Source organism: Cervus canadensis, chromosome 6, assembly GCF_019320065.1.
Source record: "Cervus canadensis isolate Bull #8, Minnesota chromosome 6, ASM1932006v1, whole genome shotgun sequence".
NCBI lineage: Eukaryota > Metazoa > Chordata > Mammalia > Artiodactyla > Cervidae > Cervus > Cervus canadensis.
The window spans coordinates 4,802,615-4,821,858 of NC_057391.1; the positions used below are offsets into that span (position 1 = coordinate 4,802,615).

The following is a 19,244-nucleotide window of genomic DNA, read 5'->3' on the forward strand; positions in this document are numbered from 1 at the left end:
CTGCAGAAGACTTCTTTGATTGACAAGTTTTCCATTTTAAAGATGTCTCTCTCTCCCACCTAACAAAGGCATCGCTGAATCTGACAATTTCAGAAATATTTCCCTCCACAAACACTGATTGAGTGCGTACCATGTACCTGGCTCACCAGATGAGTCAGATGAAGATCTGAACTTCTGACCAGCCTGTCCTTCATTTCCAACATAATGTTTCAAGATAAGACCTCCTTTCCTGAGGACTCTTTTACCCTTCAAGGCAATTTCTCAGCTGGCTTCCACCCCAACATTTTATCATAATTCTTTTTCTAAATCAAGACACACTGTATGATGGAATTTGGTGAGTATTTCCTCACCAGGAAGTTAAAAAATAAAACCGCAAGGCAGCATCTGTTTTGACAGCTTTATTGGAACATCATGATAACACGAAATGTGGATTTGGGGGCCCAGTGCAGAGGCTTCTCCTCTGGGCAGCACACGCCCCACTTCTGCAGCCAGCAGAGGATGCGGGAGGTCTCCAGGAGGGTGGGGCAGCTCAGAGAAAGATCTGCAGTGGCAGTTGGCACGTAGGCACCCTGACGTCAGCCCTGACCAGCTGGGTCTGTGATCAGCCAGACCGGTCTTATGCCCCATCTACCTGGGCTATGACACAGAGACCCACCTGTCTCAGATTCCTGGGAAAACTTCCAAGAGAGGGATTCTGAGATTTCCAGAGGAATCGAGCCACCAGATTGAGCATCTCTGGGGAACACTGGGGCAAATCGTGCCTTCAGGTGTATTGGCAGATAAATTGCTTAAAGCTCCCACTACGTGGGCCAAACAGTCTCCGAGGAGCTAGACACACAATGGTCAATAGAACCAGGCAGGACTCACTGGCAGACAAGGGTCAGGGGACCACGCAGGCATGACAGGCCTGCCTATGGCTTCCAAGGACAGTTCCAGGGGTGCGGGTGGGAGGCCAGACCCAATAGGGACAGTCAAGGAAGACTCCGGAAGACTCCCTGAAAAGTGATATTTCATCAAACATCACAGGGGTGTTTCACCCGTGGCTGAAAGGACAAGAGCAGCTTTTCAAGTGATGGAAACAGCTCTGTGTGTGGCGCAGCTGGAAGGAGCAGTGAGATAAACAAACCCAAAGGAGAAGGCTGGTGGGGCTGGGATGAAGAGGTAGAAGAGAGGGTGGCGGGGGGAAGGAGGAGGCTGGAGGGCACAGCAGGGCCCACCACGCAGGACCTGCCGGCTGGTTTTCTGGGCGCGGTTGCATTTTGTTTTGCACAGCCCACTCTGGCTGCAGGACAGAGAGTGGATGGGGAGGGGCGGGCCAGGGGGGAATCCGGGAAGCTTTCCCGTTTTCCTGATGGAGGGGAAGGCAGCGGGACCAAGGGAGGGCAGGGCAGGTGGAGAGAACCAGGTGGAGACACGTGGGAGCGAAGTCCATCCAGAGCATGGAGCCGCCAGAAGCCAGGAGAAGGGCGGGGCCAAGACTGACCTTTGAAGCCAATGGTAGGGTTTCTATCTGGGGAGGGGGACCCCTGGGGAGGAGCAGCTGCAGGGCAAAGGTCAGGGTGCAGAGGCGGACATGCTCCAGGTGAGGCTGAGAAACAGCGAGAGCTTCCAGCAGGAACCTGGAAGGTACACATGTGTGAGGAATCTTCCAGGTAAGCTTCCTGGTAGCTTCGGGGTGCCGATGAGGCCACAGAGAGTGAGGAGAGCAGTGAGAGGCAAAGGCAATGGCCACATGGAAGGCTGGGCAGGGGGACTGAAAAGGCGTGAGTGGGCGGGGAGGGGACGCCAGGAGGGGGTCTTGCAACCAGGGGAAGAGGGGGCTCAGAGAGGGGCAGTGGTCATGCGGGGAGCGCATGGGCATCCTCACCTCCCCCACCTCCTTGGGTCTCTTCAACAACCCTGAAAGTAGGAAAGGGGAGCGGTACCCCTGGGGGAAGAGTAAGGAGCTGCTCCAAGCGGGAGGCCGCCGCAGGAACCCCGCCTCCAGCAGAGGGCGCGCCGGGATCAACGCCCTGCCTCGGGCCTGTTGGGTCCCCCTCCCGGTCCCCCCAACCTGGCCCTCCCGGTCGGTCGCCCCTCACGTTTGCCCCCGCAAATCCGCCCCACGCCACTCCTAGATGGAAAGCACCAGAGAGGGTCAGAACTGCAGCATGAAGGGCGCCCCCCGGGCTCCGGACCTGAGCCTCGCTTGCAGGAGCGTCGGCTGAGTCAGGCAAGTGCCGAGGCCTCTCCGCAGAGACCGGCAGGGTCCCGTCGAAGAGCGTGGGCTGGAGGCCTGGATTTCCACCCATCATCCTGCTGTTTGTTCCCTCCTTCCACCGCGATTCTTAAGTGTCCTGTGCGAGACGCACCTTCTAGTTGAGCGGCCCCACACTTCTCTGAGCCTGTCTCCACCCCGTAAAGGGGCATCAGCGATCCCAGCCGCGCTACTAAGGACGCCATGAGCCGACGCAGGGGAAGTACCGGGCACACAGAAGGTGTTCATTCAAGACTGACGGCCTTGCTTTCCCTTCTCCTCCCTCCCTGCATCCCGCAGAGCGCTGGGATGGCAACACCCCCTTCGGTGCCCAGACGGCACCCGTGTTTCTGCACACACACAGGTCCTCAGAAGTGCCACCATCTCTGCTGGTGACCCAGGGCCAGCACCACCGTGAGCTTTGAACCCATGGGATTTGGCAGACCCGGACCCAGGGGAGTCCCGGGGCATGGCAGGGCAGCTCCATCCCAGCCCAGACGACCCCAGCACCCACCCGCCGTGTGCTCTGGGAGTCCCCGGGCTCAAGGTGGGGCGTGTCCTCTGTGGTTTGTACGGTTTTGGGGTCATTGGTGGCTCCGTGGGTCAAATCTTGGTGATGGGGAGCAGTTATCGTCAGCATCATGGGGCCGGGTCTACACAGTCTCGGAGGGCAGAGTCCTCACCGATTCCTGGGCGGGTGTTGCTGGCGGCTCCTCTGACGGTGGCGCCCCTGGCTGCTCCTCCCAGGGGCCTCCCCCGCGTCTCTGGAGGAACCTGAGCGCCCAAAGCCTCTTGCAGCAGCTGAGAAGGTTTCTGGAGCACGCGGTGCCGGACCCTGCTGGATTCCTGGGGGGATACAAGCACAGGCGGGGTGAGGAGAGCACCACGGCAAGGCCGGAGGGCCAGATCCGGCCTCTGGCCTTTGCTTCTTCTCAGCTGGGCCCTGGGGAGGGTGGGGTGAGATGGGACAGGATTGGGGGGAAGGGAGCGGGGGGACCACCCACGTCAACAGGGGTTCCAACACGGAGGAACATTCAGGAGACTGGCTTTCAACTCCCAAGTCGGCTTCTAACATGCTGTGTACCCTTGGTCAAGTTACCTTACCCCTCTAAGCAGAGGTAAAGATAACCACCTTTCCAATCCTTGAAAGGATTAAGTGTTATAAAATATGTCTACAAGTATCCCATATATTGCCTGGCTCATAGTTTGAACCCAGTGAATGTTTGCTATTTCTGTGTCTGGATAAAATGATTCCTGAACACCTACATCCTGTTTTGCATGAGTGGGGGGGAAGGCTGGGAGAAGACATAAAGACTTGTTCAGCCTTGCATTAAAACCGGCGGTGAATACGTCTGCCTCTCCACTAGAATCTGTGGTCCCTGAAGGCACGGGGCTTGCCTTTCAAACCCCTACTGAGTGGCCAGTACATAGTAAGTCCTCAGTTAGTATCTGCTGAGTCAAGCTGATTGAAGGTCCCGGAAGGAAAGCTAGACAAACACTCGGGAGGAAAGGTTTTAACAGAGTGTTTGATGTACATTTTCTGAAAGGCTGTCCTCCTACCCCGGTATACAAAATACCTTTGCCTATTGCGTGCTGCAGTGTGGATGGCTGACCTGCTTTTCCTTCTTCTATGTTCAGTGAGTGAGAATTCCTTTATCTTTTTTATCTCAAGCCTTCTGAGGTCAAGAGGGATGACTCCACATGGGGCGGGGGGTGTGTGTTTTTCAGCACCCAACATGCAGGTCTCCCTTTATAACCCGGAGCAAGCACAGGCTCAGAGCTTTAATCAGGCAGTGAAATCCGGACAGACTTGGGGGGCATTGTCTCGTGTCATTGCTTCTGTGTGCACAAGTGCTTCCATTTTCCGCAAGTGATACTGCGTTTCCATTTATGGCGATCGTGTAAAGTCCTGTCCATCTGTTTTGGTGGGAACAGCCAGGGGCGTGGAGACCTTACCTGCCACATAATACGGCTGGGGGATCTGAGTGTGCAGGGAAGGGGATCTGCCAACAGCTGTGGTTCTGGGGGTGCCCCTGCAAGTCCTGCCCACCCTGGCCCACCCGTGGCCCCTGGAGACTCTGCCTGGGTCTCTGCAGCTCCAGGGCAGGACAAAATCTGGCTTCAGCTCTAAGGCAGTGGGTGCTGCCTAGCTTCGTGCTTCCCTGCCTAGGCTGCTGGAGCAGTGGCTTTCCACATCCAGTGCCAAGCTGGGAGCTAGCCTTCACTTGGTCCTGAGATCAGGTCCTCTCCGCATGTCCTACTGAAGCTCGTGCCTGGCCTCAGCTCTAGCCATCATCTCTTAAGGGATTCTGGCCACCAGAGGAATCAAACTCACTGCCTTCCCCAGAGAGAGAAAGAAGGGCATCATTGCTCTTCTTGCAGCCTTCAGAGCAGCGCTGTACATGTGGCTGCCTGACTCTATAAGACTGTGGACAGGGACACAGCCAGCAGCCACAGCCGACACCCACGCCTCCCTCAGCGCCTGGCATGTCCTGGCTCAGCTGATGCTGGAGGCCTCTCATGGCCCAGCCTCTCGCCACGGGTCTGGCCAGCCCCACTCTCACCTGGACGTCAAGGTCACACCCCTGGCATTTCAGAGGCTCCAGTTCTCCATGCCAGCAGGGTACATATTTGACCAAGCAGGCAGGGATCTAACCTTGGATTAAACATTCCAGACGGAGCCTGAACTGTGATAAAATGACTTTTACTGAGATTAGTGAAATTATGGAAGACAGGATAGCTCTAGGCTACGAAATTACCTCCCTTCTCCTAAAAGGCTTAAAAATCTCTTAAAATAATGTGATTGTGAAGTATCATACGTTCATAGTAAAAGATTAAGAACCTAGAGACTAACAAAAGGAAGACACTAAACACCTCGAATAACTCCTCTACTCAGATAGATCTGCTATAGGCGATTCTGTCCTTGCTGCTGCTGCGAAGTCGCTCAGTCGTGTCTGACTCTGCGACCCCACAGACAGCAGCCCACCAGGCTCCCCCATCCCTGGGACTCTCCAGGGAAGAACACTGGAATGGGTTGCCATTTCCTTCTCCAATGCAGGAAAGTGAAAAGTGAAAGTGAAGTCACTCAGTCATGTCCGACTCTTAGCAACCCCATGGACTGCAGCCCACCAGGCTCCTCCGTCCATGGGATTTTCCAGGCAAGAGTGCTGGAGTGGGGTGCCATTGCCTTCTCCGGATTCTGTCCTTAAATATTTTTAAATAAAATACATCAAAGAGATTATATAAAAAGCATATATGTGTGGCTTAAAATATTAAAGAATATTAAAATGCATACCAGTGTAACCACCTCTCAGGTTAAGTAACAGAATTTACCAACCTCTGACTTGTTTCAGCAAATATGTATGTATTGGTAAACAATACATTGTGTTGCTCTGCCAGCATTTTACTTTTATATAAATGGGATCATGTTTTAGGGTTTTTTTTTTTTTATGTACTACCTTTTTTTAAGTTGTTGTTTAACATTATACTTTTGAGATTAAGCTGTGTTGACACATGGACCTGTAGTTCATTTTCACTGTCAGAAAGTATTCCATTATGGGAAGATACACCGATTTATTTATCTGTTCACTTTTTGATGGACATCTGAGTTGTTTCTCATTTTTATGATCTTACACTCTGCTGGTCTTATTAAATGAACAGGAGAATTTCCCCTTTTCTCTCCTCTGAAGAGTCCGAGGAGCACTGGAATGATCTGTTCCTTGAGTGTTTGGTAGAACTCCTTAGCAAAACCAAGTACTTCTCGTGTTTCATTCACTTTATTTTTAAAGGTTATAGGATCATTCACACTTTCTATTTCTTCCCAAGTCAGTTTTGGCAAATTCTGTTTTGCTAGGAATTTGTTCACTGCATTTGAATTTTCCCTTGTTTGGGCATAAAATTGATCACAGTGTTCTTATTCTCTTTCTTAATCTTTGCAAAATCTATAATAGTATCTCCCTTTCATTCTTAATACTGTTCATGTTAATGATTAATCTCTCTTTATAGTTCTGTCAATTTTACCTTTTGAAGCGAGTTTATTTGGTATATACAGGTCTAGAATTCTTTTCCTTCTAGTGAACTGAATCTTTTTTCAAAAGGTGGTGACCGTCTTTATGTTTAGTAATCCTTTTTGCCTACAGTTCACTTTGATATTAATACAGCTACCCAGATTTCTTTTGGTTACTATTTGCCTAGTATATCTTATGTCTCCTTCCTTATACGTTCTACATTTTTGTTTCCTTAAGTCTATCTCTTGTAAAAATATTTGTTTGGATTTAAAAAATCATATCTAACACCCTTCATTTTTTTTAATTGGCATAAACATATTCCACTTATATTACCTGTGATTACTGGTGGATTTTGATTAATTTATTCAATGAGATTTTGTGTTTTATATTTGTCCCATCTTTTCTAAAATTTCCTGTCCCCCCTCCTTTTTTTTGCCTGGTTTAAACAGCCTTTTTTTCTCCTTCTGTTTGCTCCTCAGCATATAGAATTTCTGTCCTCTTATAAAAGATGGTTACCATGCATATTTAACTTCACAGTGTCTGGTGGTATGGAGCCCTTCCGCCTTTACTTAGCTTGCCATCCATGCCAGAGAAGTTGGATTCCCATCCTCTGTAGACTCTCTTATGTTACACATGTCTAGAGATCCTAGTAGGGTTAATATTCCTTCATGGCCCATTTTTCCCCTGACACTTGAAGAAGACATTAATGGGGTTTTAGGAGAGCCCATAATAGAGTATCTGCCATTCAGTAATGGCTTATGGAAACATCTCATTTTTACCTTCCCCTCATCAATTCCCCTTCTCTTGGTAATGGTACCTGGATTCTTCTTTGGGATCCAAACTTCACTTACCCTATCCATGTGGGTGAGGTGAGATTTACCTATTATTCACTGCCTTGGCTCCAGGTCTGGGTATAGCGGTAGAGATATGACCCAAACCAGCCAATGCAACATAAGCTTAAAATTTTCTGTTGGAACAGGAGGAAAGGCGCATATTTTGCATGAAGAGTGGGTACTAAGGTGGGAAGATGTAAGTTGGAGCTTCTGGCGGCACCCCAGGGAAACTTTAACTGAAAATGAAGCAGCCTAGGATGAAACTAGTTGCAAGCTGGAGAAAGGCAAATTTATGATGACATTTGAGTGACCGAGTCCAGGCTGAAGCTGGACCTTGATCTCTTCAGTTCTAAGCCAATCCCCAACCACCACCAATCCCAGACTCTCAGAACTGGGTTTCTGCTACTGGCATTTAAGTGTCCTAATAGCATTCCTAAAGAAATGTCCTTTGAAGCCCCATCTTTTCTCACGAAGGCACTATAATATGTTCAGCCACCAGGGGTCAGGACTCAGTTTCAGTGAGAAGCCTTCCTCTGGCCTGCTCAGAACCTCCTTTCCTCATCTGTGAAATATGCTAATAGTAGCAAGCCCACAGGACTATTGTAAGGACTACAGACAATGAATGTCATTGCCCTTTCCCATTACCCTCTACCTCTTATAGTACAAATTATCACACAGAACCACCATACCCATATGAGAATCCGCTATTTCTTATAAATACTTGCCCCTTTATACATGTCATCCCCGTTGTTTGAAATTCCTTTATCTTCCTTGCTGTGCACTTTGGAGTCATTCAAGGTTCTGCTCAGGCATAGCCTCCCCTGGGGAGTTGTCTCTGAGGTCTCCCAAGGTTACTGATTCCCTCCTGCCTCCTAGAGCCCCTTTGCTGAGACACTAACCTTCTTGGGCTAACGATCGGTTTACCTGTCTCTCTCCCAGACTACAGACAGGTGTAGGATCTGTCATCGTCTACCCCACTGTCCAAGTTTATAGCAGGGGTTCAATCATGTGTGTGAACTGATGAATGAAAGGCCCAGTCAGTCTCAGTTTAGACATTCTTGCTCCTGTCTTCTGACTTTCCGACTTCACAGATGGGCAGCCAGGACTTCTCCCGGCTGCGGGGCAGCCTGTAGCCTGTGTGGTGTCTCGTGCTGGTCTTGTTTCTACCTTCCCACCGCTACTAGCCCAGAAGAGCACCCTGAGCCGGGACCTCAGGACCGAGAGGCAGCATTTCAGCCAATCCCTGCTGAACACCAGCCCTGTGTTGGGCTGACTGGGACAAAATGTGACATTTGGAAGCTGGAGTCCTGCATTCTGGTTGAGGCTGCCTCACTCCCCTGCTGTTGGGTCTCAGACAATTCCACCTTCTGCTGAAACTCATCTTCTCATCTGTGAAATAGGCATGATCCCAGGGCAAGGGCTGTGGAAGCCAGGAGAAGGGATGGGGAAGGGAAAGGCTGTGAAATTCTAGAAAATTCTTCTCCTCTCCCTCTTCTTCTCTGTCCTGTGATGGGTACAGCCGTGAGCTGCTTTGCTGTGAGGGTCAGCAAGGACTGGTGATTGAGGGGCTCTGTGCTGAAGGCTGGGCTGGCCCCTGAACCCAGACCCTTGCTCATCCCACACCCGAGCTCCTGGGAGAGCTGGTGAAACAGGCTGGCAGTTTCACCCACCTCCCGGGAGCCGGCTCCCTGGGAAGTCCTATTTCATTCTTGAGAAGAGGGAAGTGGAGGAGCTTATAAAGGGGAAGTGCCCCTCTAGTACCCTGGGAGCCCGCTGCAAACCATGTGTCTGACTCCTTGCCTTACGCTTTTATGAAAATCAGAGGTGACCCTCTTCTCCAAGGAGACCCAATTTCTGGTTATCCTAAAATAAGCTTTGAAGCAGAAATTCCCAGATGCCAAGTTACCAGAGCCCACTCGCATGAGTGTTATCTTCATTCAACTGTTTATTATCACAAACCAGTATTACCCAATATTTGGCTGAAATGACCAAACTTCCGGCCTTCGCTCATGAAAGAACTGATTTTTTTTTTTTTTTTTCAGTGCATCTCATAATTTTCTGGAAGTAAACACAGAGTCTGCTTTGAAGGGTGGAGGGCCAGGACTGGGTAGTGGGCGCTCAAGACTAAGTCCACAGGTGGAGCTTTCTCTCTGTCCTTCAAGCATCAGAAGCAAGCTGGGCAAAGGCTTCCTGCAGGAGCATTGCAAAAACAGTGTTCATTTTCCTTACAGAGAAGACACCCATAGAACTCCCTGGGACTAAGTTGAGATAATAAGTAACAGTCACAAACTATTATCCCTTTTTAGCTTTTTTTCCTGTGATAAGAGAAAGGATGGTGACGGTCAGGGTACTTTAGGCTCCTGAAAGTGGTCTTGATTGGAGACCTCCCAGAGCATACACCCCTAAATGCTGGTGGGCCACAGCCTGGGACCAGACTGGGAGCTCAAGGGAAGGGCGGGTAGTGACTCTAGCGACCCCGGCAGCCTGGTGCACAGCCAGCATCCGTGAGTTGTACTGGGGAGTGACTAGTAAGTGGTTGACAAGCGAGCCTTTACTGGGTGCTCAAGTGCCAGGTCCTAAGCGGGGTGCTTGGCACCCTTTTTCTGGTTATGGCACTCCAAGGTCAGTGCAGGGGCTGCCGGCGAGTAAGTGATGCCTCCAGATTACTCAGGAGCAAAGCTCAAATGCGAACCAACAGCTGTCGCCTCCCAGCCCTGCTCCCTTCCCACCCCCTTTCTGAGGGCCAGGCCAAGTCAATAACGATGGAGAGCTAATGTGAGAGAGGAGGAGATGGTCAGGGCGAGGCCACTGGTCTCGAGGTGCTGAAGGATGTGAGTGGGTGTGTGTGTGTGAACACACGTATGTGTGCACGCAAGAACGTGTATGCCAGTGCCTGAGTGTGCATGGGAGTGTACGCATCGGAGTGTGAGTAAGTGTGCATGGGCAGGACGGTCTGGGACAGCAGCCATTTCTGGCCCTGGGGATCCGGGGAGGTGTCGTGGAGCAGGTGTCTTTGGAATCGGGTCTGGGGCAATGAGTGGAAATTGGACAGGTGTGTTGGAAAGGTGGGTCATTTCTCGAGGCCCAGGGAGGCAGCACGAGCCGTGGGGCGTACTCTGAGAACTTGCGATGGTCTAGGTCAGCTGGAGAAAGGGGAGGGGAGTGGAAAGGGATTCAGTGGCCAGAACAGCTTGGCCTTGCTGGCACCTGGGCACCGCTGAAGGCTTTCTGCCCGGGGAGCGTTTTGAACTGACCGAGGGACGGTCTGAGCTGTCGCGTGGCCTGGCCGGTCTGCAGGAGTTGCTGAGTGCATGGGTTGGTGTGACTGTACCTGCCCGTGGGTGTAGGAGCCCCGGGGGTGGGGCAGGGGGTGCGCTCCTCTGGTAGGGAGCGTGTGCCCCCACTGGGGCAGCCGTGGCTCCGGGGCTGGCTCTGCTGGTTTCCGTGGGCTCCTCTCTGAGGCCCTCAGCCAACAGTCACACTGAGCCTGGGGTGCCTCGGGGGCCCCACGACCCGCATCTTTACAGAGGAGGGGACCAGCTCTTTGTAGGGTTGGGCAATCGACCTAACCAAGGTCACACAGCCAGTGGGTGGAGGAACGGGCTCTGTGCCACAGCGGCGGGGTCCGAAACCTGGGCTCTGGGCCCTGACAGCAGCCAGTGACAGCGAGGCCCGGCTCTGGGCATTCTGTCAGTAGCGGCTCAGCTTAATTCACACATCAGCCTCTGTTGGATGGAGGAGGAAACAAAGGCACAGAGAGCTTAGGAAACTCATCTGAGGTCACACAGCTGGTAAGGAGCACTGGGCATGTTACAGCACATTGGGTTTGCTGCTGCAAGGACATGTAAAGGCGTGGCAAGCCCTACTTCCACTCAATCCTTCCTCTGCCTCCGTGTGGCCCACTCGTAGCTGGGGAATGAGGTGGCAGGATAATAAAGTGATGGGGGTGATCACAGGTCAGCCTTAGCACTGAACTCTCATAGTATGCATGTGGTACGTCTGATACTGGGGTCCTCTTATCTCCAGCAGTGGAGGGAATTCTCAAAACCCTCAGTCACTAACAAGCAAGTAAGTGGAGGCGGCTTGAGAGAGCGCAGCTTGGCCGCCCGCAAAGCTGGGGCTCCCTGCCCAGTCCCCTCCCCGTCCAATGTGCCATGCTCAGACCCCCCTAGTCCTGGGGAGCTTGTGTTCACCCTGCCCGGGTGCTCCAACCCTCCAGTGACCTCCATGTGAGACCGCCCAGCTTGCTCAATCCTCATCCTGAAACTGGTGTTTTTTTTTAAACTGAAGTAACACCCCCCACCGCCCTCCCCCCTACTCATGCCAGTGGATGCCGTGGACAAAGAACCCACAGTACCCGAGGCAACTCTCAAAGTCATTTCCTATCTTTCATTCCATTCCCAGCGCCGCCGGGAGGCAGGCGAAGGGTCACGCCCATTTCACAGATGTGAAACTGAGGCTCAGGGAGGCTGCCATTTGCTCCAGGCCAGGCGGGCACTCCATCCCAGGCTGGGCTCCTGGCACCATCTTGTCAGTCCTTTAGATCCGAGACTTATCTGCTCCTGTCAGCTACAAATCGGCATTTGCCACGAACCTCCTACAAGGATTAAACCATGCGCAGCCGCAGCTGCTGACTTGCAACAGCTGACTTGCAACAGCCCCTGAAGGAGTTCAGGGTGGAGGGCGGCGCTGAGGTACTGTGCCCTGGAAAAACTGGTGGAACAGGGCTTCGACAGATAGTTTCAGGAACCAATTCTATGAGCCTGATTCTTGCACCTCCTCATGTCTAGAAAGCCCTGAAATCCTTCATGGTGACGAGTGCTCTTCGTGACTAGCAGAAACCTTCTGCAAAAAAAATATGTGCTCGACTGATGTATACCCCCTTCACCAAAATCACATACACACTGACCGTCCCCTCTGCCTCCTTGGAGTAGCTTCTCAGAGCTGTCTGAAACGCTGTCCCGCCCGCTACAGTCCTGATTTTGCCCGAATGAAACATAACTCTCAGCTCACGCGCTGTGCATTCTCTGGTCTCTGACGGGCTCAAGCCCTGGATGTGGCCTCCCGATGGCTCCCCCTCAGCCCCTTCTGCTCCCCTCTTCCCTCACCCCGTCCAGCCTAAGTGGCAGAGCCCTCCCCTCCTTGCTGAGGATGCCCTCTGCCCTCCTCAGCCCCCTCACAGCAGCTCCAGGGCCCTCCCCACTGCATGGTCAGAAGTGGCAGACAGTGACCCCCGCCCCCACACTGCACAGCCAGGCTAGAAAACAATTAAGCGAAGTGTAACAAGACTGAAAATATCCCTCCTCTTTGACCAGTAATTCCTGTTCCAGAAATTCAGTTTCTAGGGAAATAATCTGAAAGAAACAAAATGTTCTTTGCATGGAGATGTTCATCACAGGGTTGCTTATAATAGCAAAAATAATGCCTAGACAAGGGCAAAATGCAAACACAGGGGAATGTTTCAGCCTGTCTCAGTCTCCCGGGGAACCCCTCCCCCACCAGGACGGCCGTGGGTGACTCTGTTCTCAGGGCCTGTGGGTCTGTTCTCTCTGCGAACCCCTGCAACTCCCATTTGACACTGGAAGAAAGGGAGGCATGCAGAGGCAGCCTGCCTGAGGTCAACCAGCTCCTAGGCAGTCAGACGCTACCAGGCTCAGCCACGCAGTGGGGGTTACCGGTCACCACGACTAGGGAGCCCGTTGTTGACTGCAGGCCCATATGCCGGCTGGGCGCCGTGTCTCTGGCAGGGCAGGAGGGGACACTATTTGGAGATGCACTGGGCTTGCCTTGGGTTCTCGCCTGGGCCGGCCCTCCCGCCATTCGGGCCACGATCCAGAAGGGAAACAGAGCCACGTGAGAGGCTCCAAGGGCATCCGGCCTTCGGGAGCCTTGTTAAGAGCAGCTCCCCCGCCCAGAGAGGAGGCTGGGCGTCAGTTCCCTGCTAGAGTGGGCCCTGCCCCCAGCCCCTCCTTTGGGGTCAGAATGCTCATTGGAGGTGAGGTATGTGGGGTCCCCTGCAGACATGGCAGAGAGGAGGCTTCATGGAGCTCTGTACCCCAGTTCCTCTGCCCCCAAGGGGGTGCAGAAGGCCCCTAAAATCCACCTACCTACAGTGAGTCTCAGCGTGTGGTTGGGCCTTGGGGCCTTCCTGCCGGGTGGTGTGGGGGCCTGTGGTGGAGGCCAAGGCCGGTGGGAGGAGGTGTCTGGTCCTCAGCAATGCCAGGGGGCCTGCAGCAGGCATGGCATGGGTGCCACAGATGAAGACGGACACTGTGGGGGCCAGACAGCCCCCGGGAGCTTAGCTTACCCTGCAGGGAAGGAGCGGGCAGGGAAGGGACTCTTGCGTTGGTGGGGTTCTACTTCCAAAGTCGCCATGGTTACAACTGGAAGTGACTGAGACCCCCTGACCTGGTTTCCCCACCGTCTGTTAAGTGGTGGCCTGTGGGCACACACAGCGGAATGAAACCAAGAGCTTACACCCCAGCACTGCGCTCCAAGCTTCTGTCCTAGGCCAGACATTAATGCCCTTGGTCTTTCTTCCAGCCCTGGAAAGGAGAGAGGGGCTAGGGTGATCAGTCCTGCTTTTCAGACGGGGGCAAATTTTAGAAAAGGGAATAACTTTTCTATTCAAGCACGTTGGTTGGCTTCCCAGACCCTGTGAATCCCAGTCCCTCTCTCCTCTCCTCCCTGACTTCAAGCCTCTGTTGCCTAGCATGGCACCTCCAACCTCCGCCCTTCAGCTTAGAAAATTCCTGCCTGTCCTTCAGGAGTCCGCTGAGCCACCACCCCTTCCAGGAGGCTTTGCCCAATTGCTGGGCCCCCCAGGGCCCTCTTGGCCCCCATCCGCCAGGTCCCAGCACTTACCCCACATCTTGTCCCTAACAGCTCATCTGAGAGCTCCATTAGTTGCACCCCCTCTAACCACCTCCCCACCGTACAGGGCAGGGGCTCTAGAGGGCAAGTGAATGAGTGAATCAGTAAGACTCAGCAGCCCCTGAGACAGAGACTTGTCTTGGAGAATTCCATGCATGGATCCTCTTGTCGCCGTGACGGTAGGACCACATCCGCTCACAGAGACAGAAAAGGAGTACAGAGCGTGACTTCAGGGCTTGTGGAAGATGGCCCCATGACTGGGGTTTCTCTCTGACTTCTGATTTTCATGTTCCATTTCAATAATGATGAACTTTATAAATATTCTGTGTTTCCCAAGTCAATGTGGAAAGGGGAAGTTCCTTGAAACCTCTGGGTGCTGGGAAATGTCCCGCTGCCCACGCAGAGCGCCCATCTCCAGAGGATGATGGTATGTGCTCAGTCCCGGAATGAGGAAGGCCTGGGTCTCACCCGCCTGCCCACGAGTCCCAGCGCCTGCGGTCCTCACTGCAAGCTGCAGCCTTCCACACAAGCAGATGTAGACAAGCAGAGCCACCTGCCAGTTTGGGGAGCTAGGACAACCCCTGCCCCCATCTCTCTGCACAAAAACGGGCAGGAAAGGAATGGCCCTCACATCCCAGGGGAGCCTCGGGGACTCTGGACACCCTAAAATGCCCAGCGGGTCTCAGGCACACCCTGCCCCAGTCCCCCGACACTGCCACAACACAGCTGCTGTGGGTTTAAGGGATACACCGTTGCCTGGGACCCACTGCCGTCTCGTCAGGAGCAGGGACAGCTGCTAGGAGCTGCGGCCTCTTTCACGGATGAGCACGCCGAGGCCCGGAGAGGGGTGCGGTGGGAAAGCCGGGCCCTGCATCTGCCAGGCTGAGGCCCTCCCAGCAGTCCCGTCTGCACCCCGTCTGCACCCCTACCTGCGCATGCGCCCTGCCCGCAGAGCGCAGGCTGCGACAAAGGCATGTTTTACTGAATTTGCCTCTTCATCCTCAGAGCAATTCATTAGTATGAAAAACAGGTTCCTCCCCGCCCTTGCCAGAAGATTCTTGACATAAACACTATTGGGAGTTTGGCATAATTTCTCTCTCTCTTGTTAAGCATTTATATATAATTAGTGTTGGAATGGTCCCCTGAGATGGATCCAAGCCCCCCATTTTCAGAGAAGGGACATGAGGCTCAGGATCAGGGTCCAAATTGAGTGATTCAGTGGCACAGCTGAGATACAAGTCCACGGAGCCTGACCTGGACTTTCCAGCTGGTCGTTTACAGGGTGGCCGTGGGAGGGAAAGGAGGAAAGGCAGGAGGGAGGGAAGGGGGAGAGGAGGAAGGGAGAAAGAAAGGAAAAGAAAGAAAGAAAGAAAAACTACCATTTACAATCATCTACCCTGTGCCGGGCACTTTGCATCAACTGGTGCTAAACCTCATCAGACTCTTCACAGGGGGGTATTTTTATCCCGATTTTTCAGATGAGCAAGTTGAGGCTCAGAGATGGCAAGCCACCTGCCCAAAGTCACAAATCCAGTAAATCCAGCACCCTTTCCTCTCACCCACCTCAGGGCTTGGTGGGTTTCCCTGGTGGCTCAGCTGGTGCAGAATCTGCCTGCAATGCAGGAGATCCCACTTTGATTCCTGGGTCAGGAAGATCCCCCGGAGAAGGGATAGGCTACCTACTCCAGTATTCTTGGGCTTCCATTGTGGCTCAGATGGGAAAGAATCCACCTGCAATGTGGGAGACCTGGCTCAATCCCTGGGTTGGGAAGATCCCCTAGAGGAGGACATGGCAACCCACTCCAGTGTTCTTGCCTGGAGAATCCCCATGGACAGAGGAGCCTGGCGGGCTGCAGTCCATGGGGTTGCAGAGAGTCGGACATGACTGAGGTACTAAATAGCACAGTACACAGGGGTTGGCAGACACTAGCCTGAAATGATTGAAAAAAGTGAATAGAAGAGTTACATTTTGTGACTAGTGAAAATGATATGAAATTTCTATTTTGGTGCCCATAAATAAAGTTTTATTGGAAGGCAGCCAGCACCATTCATTTATGTATTGTCAGGGACTGCTTTCCTGCTATGCCAGCAGGGCTGAGTACTGGTTACCACACAACACAGGCACCATAAGCTAACTTACTTATCCTGTCTGGCCCTTTGCAGAAGAGGCTTGCTGAGCCCTGCCCTCCACCCTGCCTTCTCCCAGGGGTCTGGAAGGCGTGCAGGACCTCTCTGTGACTCTGTTCTCTGCATGAGGGTATCAGGGCTGAAATCCAGGCCTCCTTCTGCTCGCCAAGGTGTGTACTTTGGGGCTGGGTGCCCTGAAGAAAAGGCCTTCTCCTAATTTGCTCACCTAGGGTGTTCACCCTTTTCTTGTTGGCGCAAAGCTGTTAGGGCAGGCCCAAAGGCACGGATCCCCCTCCCTCTGCACTGCAGCCCCTGGGAAGGAAGCCCATAGCAGTCCTGTCAGACCTGCGACAGAAGGACCCAGAAGGGAGGGTCAGAAAAGGGCAGGGGCCCGGCTCCGTGCCAAGCCAGCGGGAGAGAGGGAGGGTGGCCGGGCACCGCTGGGGCCTGCAGCCTGCTTCAAAGGCACCATCCCCAGAGGGCGGGAAAGGAGCGGTTCTCTACCTTTCAAGTGACTCCTGGGGGGCCACGGTTTATTCTCCTTGACTTGTGAGGCTGTAAAAGGCTGCCCACATCCTTTCCCTCTGCTCTCCTTCCCCTGACTCCAGGGCTGGGAGGGGGTCTCACTCCCCAAACTCCCTGAAGAGACAGAAGATGAAAAGGATTAATGCCTTGGTGCGGCCCATGTGCTCCGCTGTGTAGCAGGACAGACCCCCCCCCCACCCCCGCCGGCCTGAGCAGGGCCTTCCCAGCTCACCCAGGCGGGAGAGGCGAGGCCACCGCGCGGTCCAGGAGCCAGCCTCACACCCAGACCCCCACCCCAGGGCCGCAAACGACCAGGAGCCGCCAGGACGCCCGAGAGCTTGGTGAGAGAGCGATGGGGCCCTGGACACGGACGGAGTCGGGGACGGGAGGGAAAGACAACACAGAGCAGCATGGGAAAAGACAGAAAATGCAGAAAGCAGCTCCACAGCACACGCCAAGTGAAGCAGCCGGGCACGGAAGACCATGGCTCTTCTGAAACGCCCAGAACAGGCACGCCCATAGAGACAGAAAGTACATTCGTGGTCGGGTGGGAAACGCAGGGATTGGGAGGTTGATGGCTAAAGGCTCCAGAGTTTCTTTGGGGTCATGAAAAGGTGCTGAAATTGACTGTGGCGATGGTGGCATAGCTCTGTGAATAGACTCAAAGCCAGTGAAGTGTGCTTGAAATGAGTGAATCCTACAGTATGTGAAGTATATCTCAACAAAAGTGCAACATAAAAGAAAGCTATAAAATGACAGAAAAGAGACAAAATGAGGAGAAAGGAAAAGAGAGATGGATGGCAAAGAAGGAAAACTCGTGTCTGTTAAAGCACCTGCCGCGTGCCAGGAACTGTGCTAAATGCCGGTATCCTTGATTCCACTTTACTCTCCCAATTCTGCAGACAGGTCTGATAACAGTCATAGTTTTACAGGTAAGGAAACTGCAGCCTAGACTGTCCACGACTTGTCTCACATCACCCAACCCCTAACTAGGATGGGACCAGGGCTCCAATCAGATTCCCTAAGTTCCACCCCGAGGCAGGAAGACACCCCAATAGCCTTGCGGTGTGACCGTCAGGCGCAGAGGGCGGGGGTGATAAGGCAGCTCACAGCAGGGTTCCAGGGCGGGGAGCAGGGAGGCCCCTTGGGACGGTGGGGTGGGTGTTGGGAGGGGACGGGGAGCAGGATACCAGCTGCTCTGGCACCTGTGCCAAGAGTGTTCGGAAAGGCCCCTGAAGAAATACTGGAATCAGCGTGCCAGAAGGTTAGTCTATTTCAGAACCCAAATGATATGAGTGGACAAGTTCGGGTAAATTATGCAATGCTTCCTTTCTGAGCAAAGCTCCTTCTTAAGAAGAAGCGTGTATACATCAGTCATGCAAACTTTTTACTGCTAAGGGGATCCCAGCCTCCTCTGCCAGGCCAGACTGGACTTGGAGCAGAAGATAAGGTCAGCTCCACCCTCCCCTGGCTCCCAACCTCAGGTCAAACTGGGACACGGAGGTGTGGAGACGCAATGGACCACATCCAGGTTGTCCGAAGTCTGGATTCCTGCCCCAATTCCGCGATCCTTTCACCATCCCTGGGGGGCGTGTGATGTGTGGGGTGACTCCGTGATGCAGAGCAGGCTGTGGATGCCCCAGTCAGACCTGTTGCTGACACTGCTAGTTGGTGGGAAGCCCTTTAGTGACGTCAGAGTTAGAAAAGGGAACCAGGAATTTCTGAGCTCCCACTAGGTTCCAGGAACTTCCCTCTGAGACTGGGTTCCCTGATCCCTTAAGCAAGGGTGGTGTTAGTCACCTCTCTGAGCTTCTGCAGACCTAGGACAAGACATTTACGCATTCCCTCATTCCCTTATTCACTCAACAAACACTCCTGGGCGAACTATGCCAGGCCCGGTGCCAGGAGTTAGGCAGGAACCAACAGAGACGTGGGCCTGCCCTTAGGGCCTCACAGTCTAGGGGAGCAGACATGGAGCAGACAGCGTGTGCCAGGAGGGGTGAGAAGCTATCCTGGGCTGGGCCTGAGCTGAGGGGCGCAGAGGAGGAGGCAGGGGGCAGGGGACGCCGCAGGGCGGGGCCTCGAGGGCCAGTGGGAGGAGGGAGGGCGGCTGGGAGGCAGAGGCCTGCGAGGGGAGGGGGCCGGCCGCAGGGGCACCTGTGGCTCCCTGCCTCCCGGCACACCTCTCCTCCTTCCTGAGTTCTGACTCCCGCTTCTGGGCCTCCGGGAGGAGGGCAGTGGGCACAGGGACCCTGCAAGGAGGTGAAGGACCCTGTCCCTAGAGAGATGCAGATACTCATGCTCAGAAAGCTCACCCCCATGCCTTGAGAGACAGCACAGGGCGGCTGAGTGTATGGGGAAGGACTCAAGAGCCCTGGGCAGGGATTCAGAGCAGCAGGGTCTCCTTCCAGCCCCTTCCCTAACGTGCTCTGAGCCTCAGGGTGCTTGCATCCCTGGGCCTCAGTTTCCTGTCTGCTGTCTATGGGACTAGGACCGAGTGTGGGCTGAACTTGAGTCCCTTCAGCGTTTCATCATGGAAAGAGCCTGGCTTTGGGGTCAGATGGATTTGGACTAGAATCCTAGCTCTGCCCGGATGAGGCAGTGTGGCCAATGTCAGCTACATCGCTCCTGGAAGCCTGCCCC

The 19,244-nt window shown here is 53.6% G+C and overlaps 1 protein-coding gene across 6 annotated transcripts in view; it reads right to left on the minus strand.

Moving 5' to 3' along the window:
• Nucleotides 1–383: 383 nt before the first annotated feature.
• HRH2 (histamine receptor H2) overlaps nucleotides 384–19,244 on the minus strand; it is a 47,910-nt gene continuing 29,049 nt past the window's right edge. For 3 of the 6 annotated variants that reach the window (XM_043470674.1, XM_043470672.1, XM_043470673.1), the window contains one exon: nucleotides 384–3,082. In XM_043470674.1, the coding sequence (XP_043326609.1) occupies nucleotides 2,890–3,082 (193 nt within the window). In that variant the 3' untranslated portion in view covers nucleotides 384–2,889. Of the gene's footprint in view, nucleotides 3,083–9,003; nucleotides 9,267–15,767; nucleotides 16,422–16,580; nucleotides 16,716–19,244 lie in introns of those variants that run through there. The other 3 variants (XR_006269857.1, XR_006269858.1, XR_006269856.1) reach the window with 3 other exon arrangements.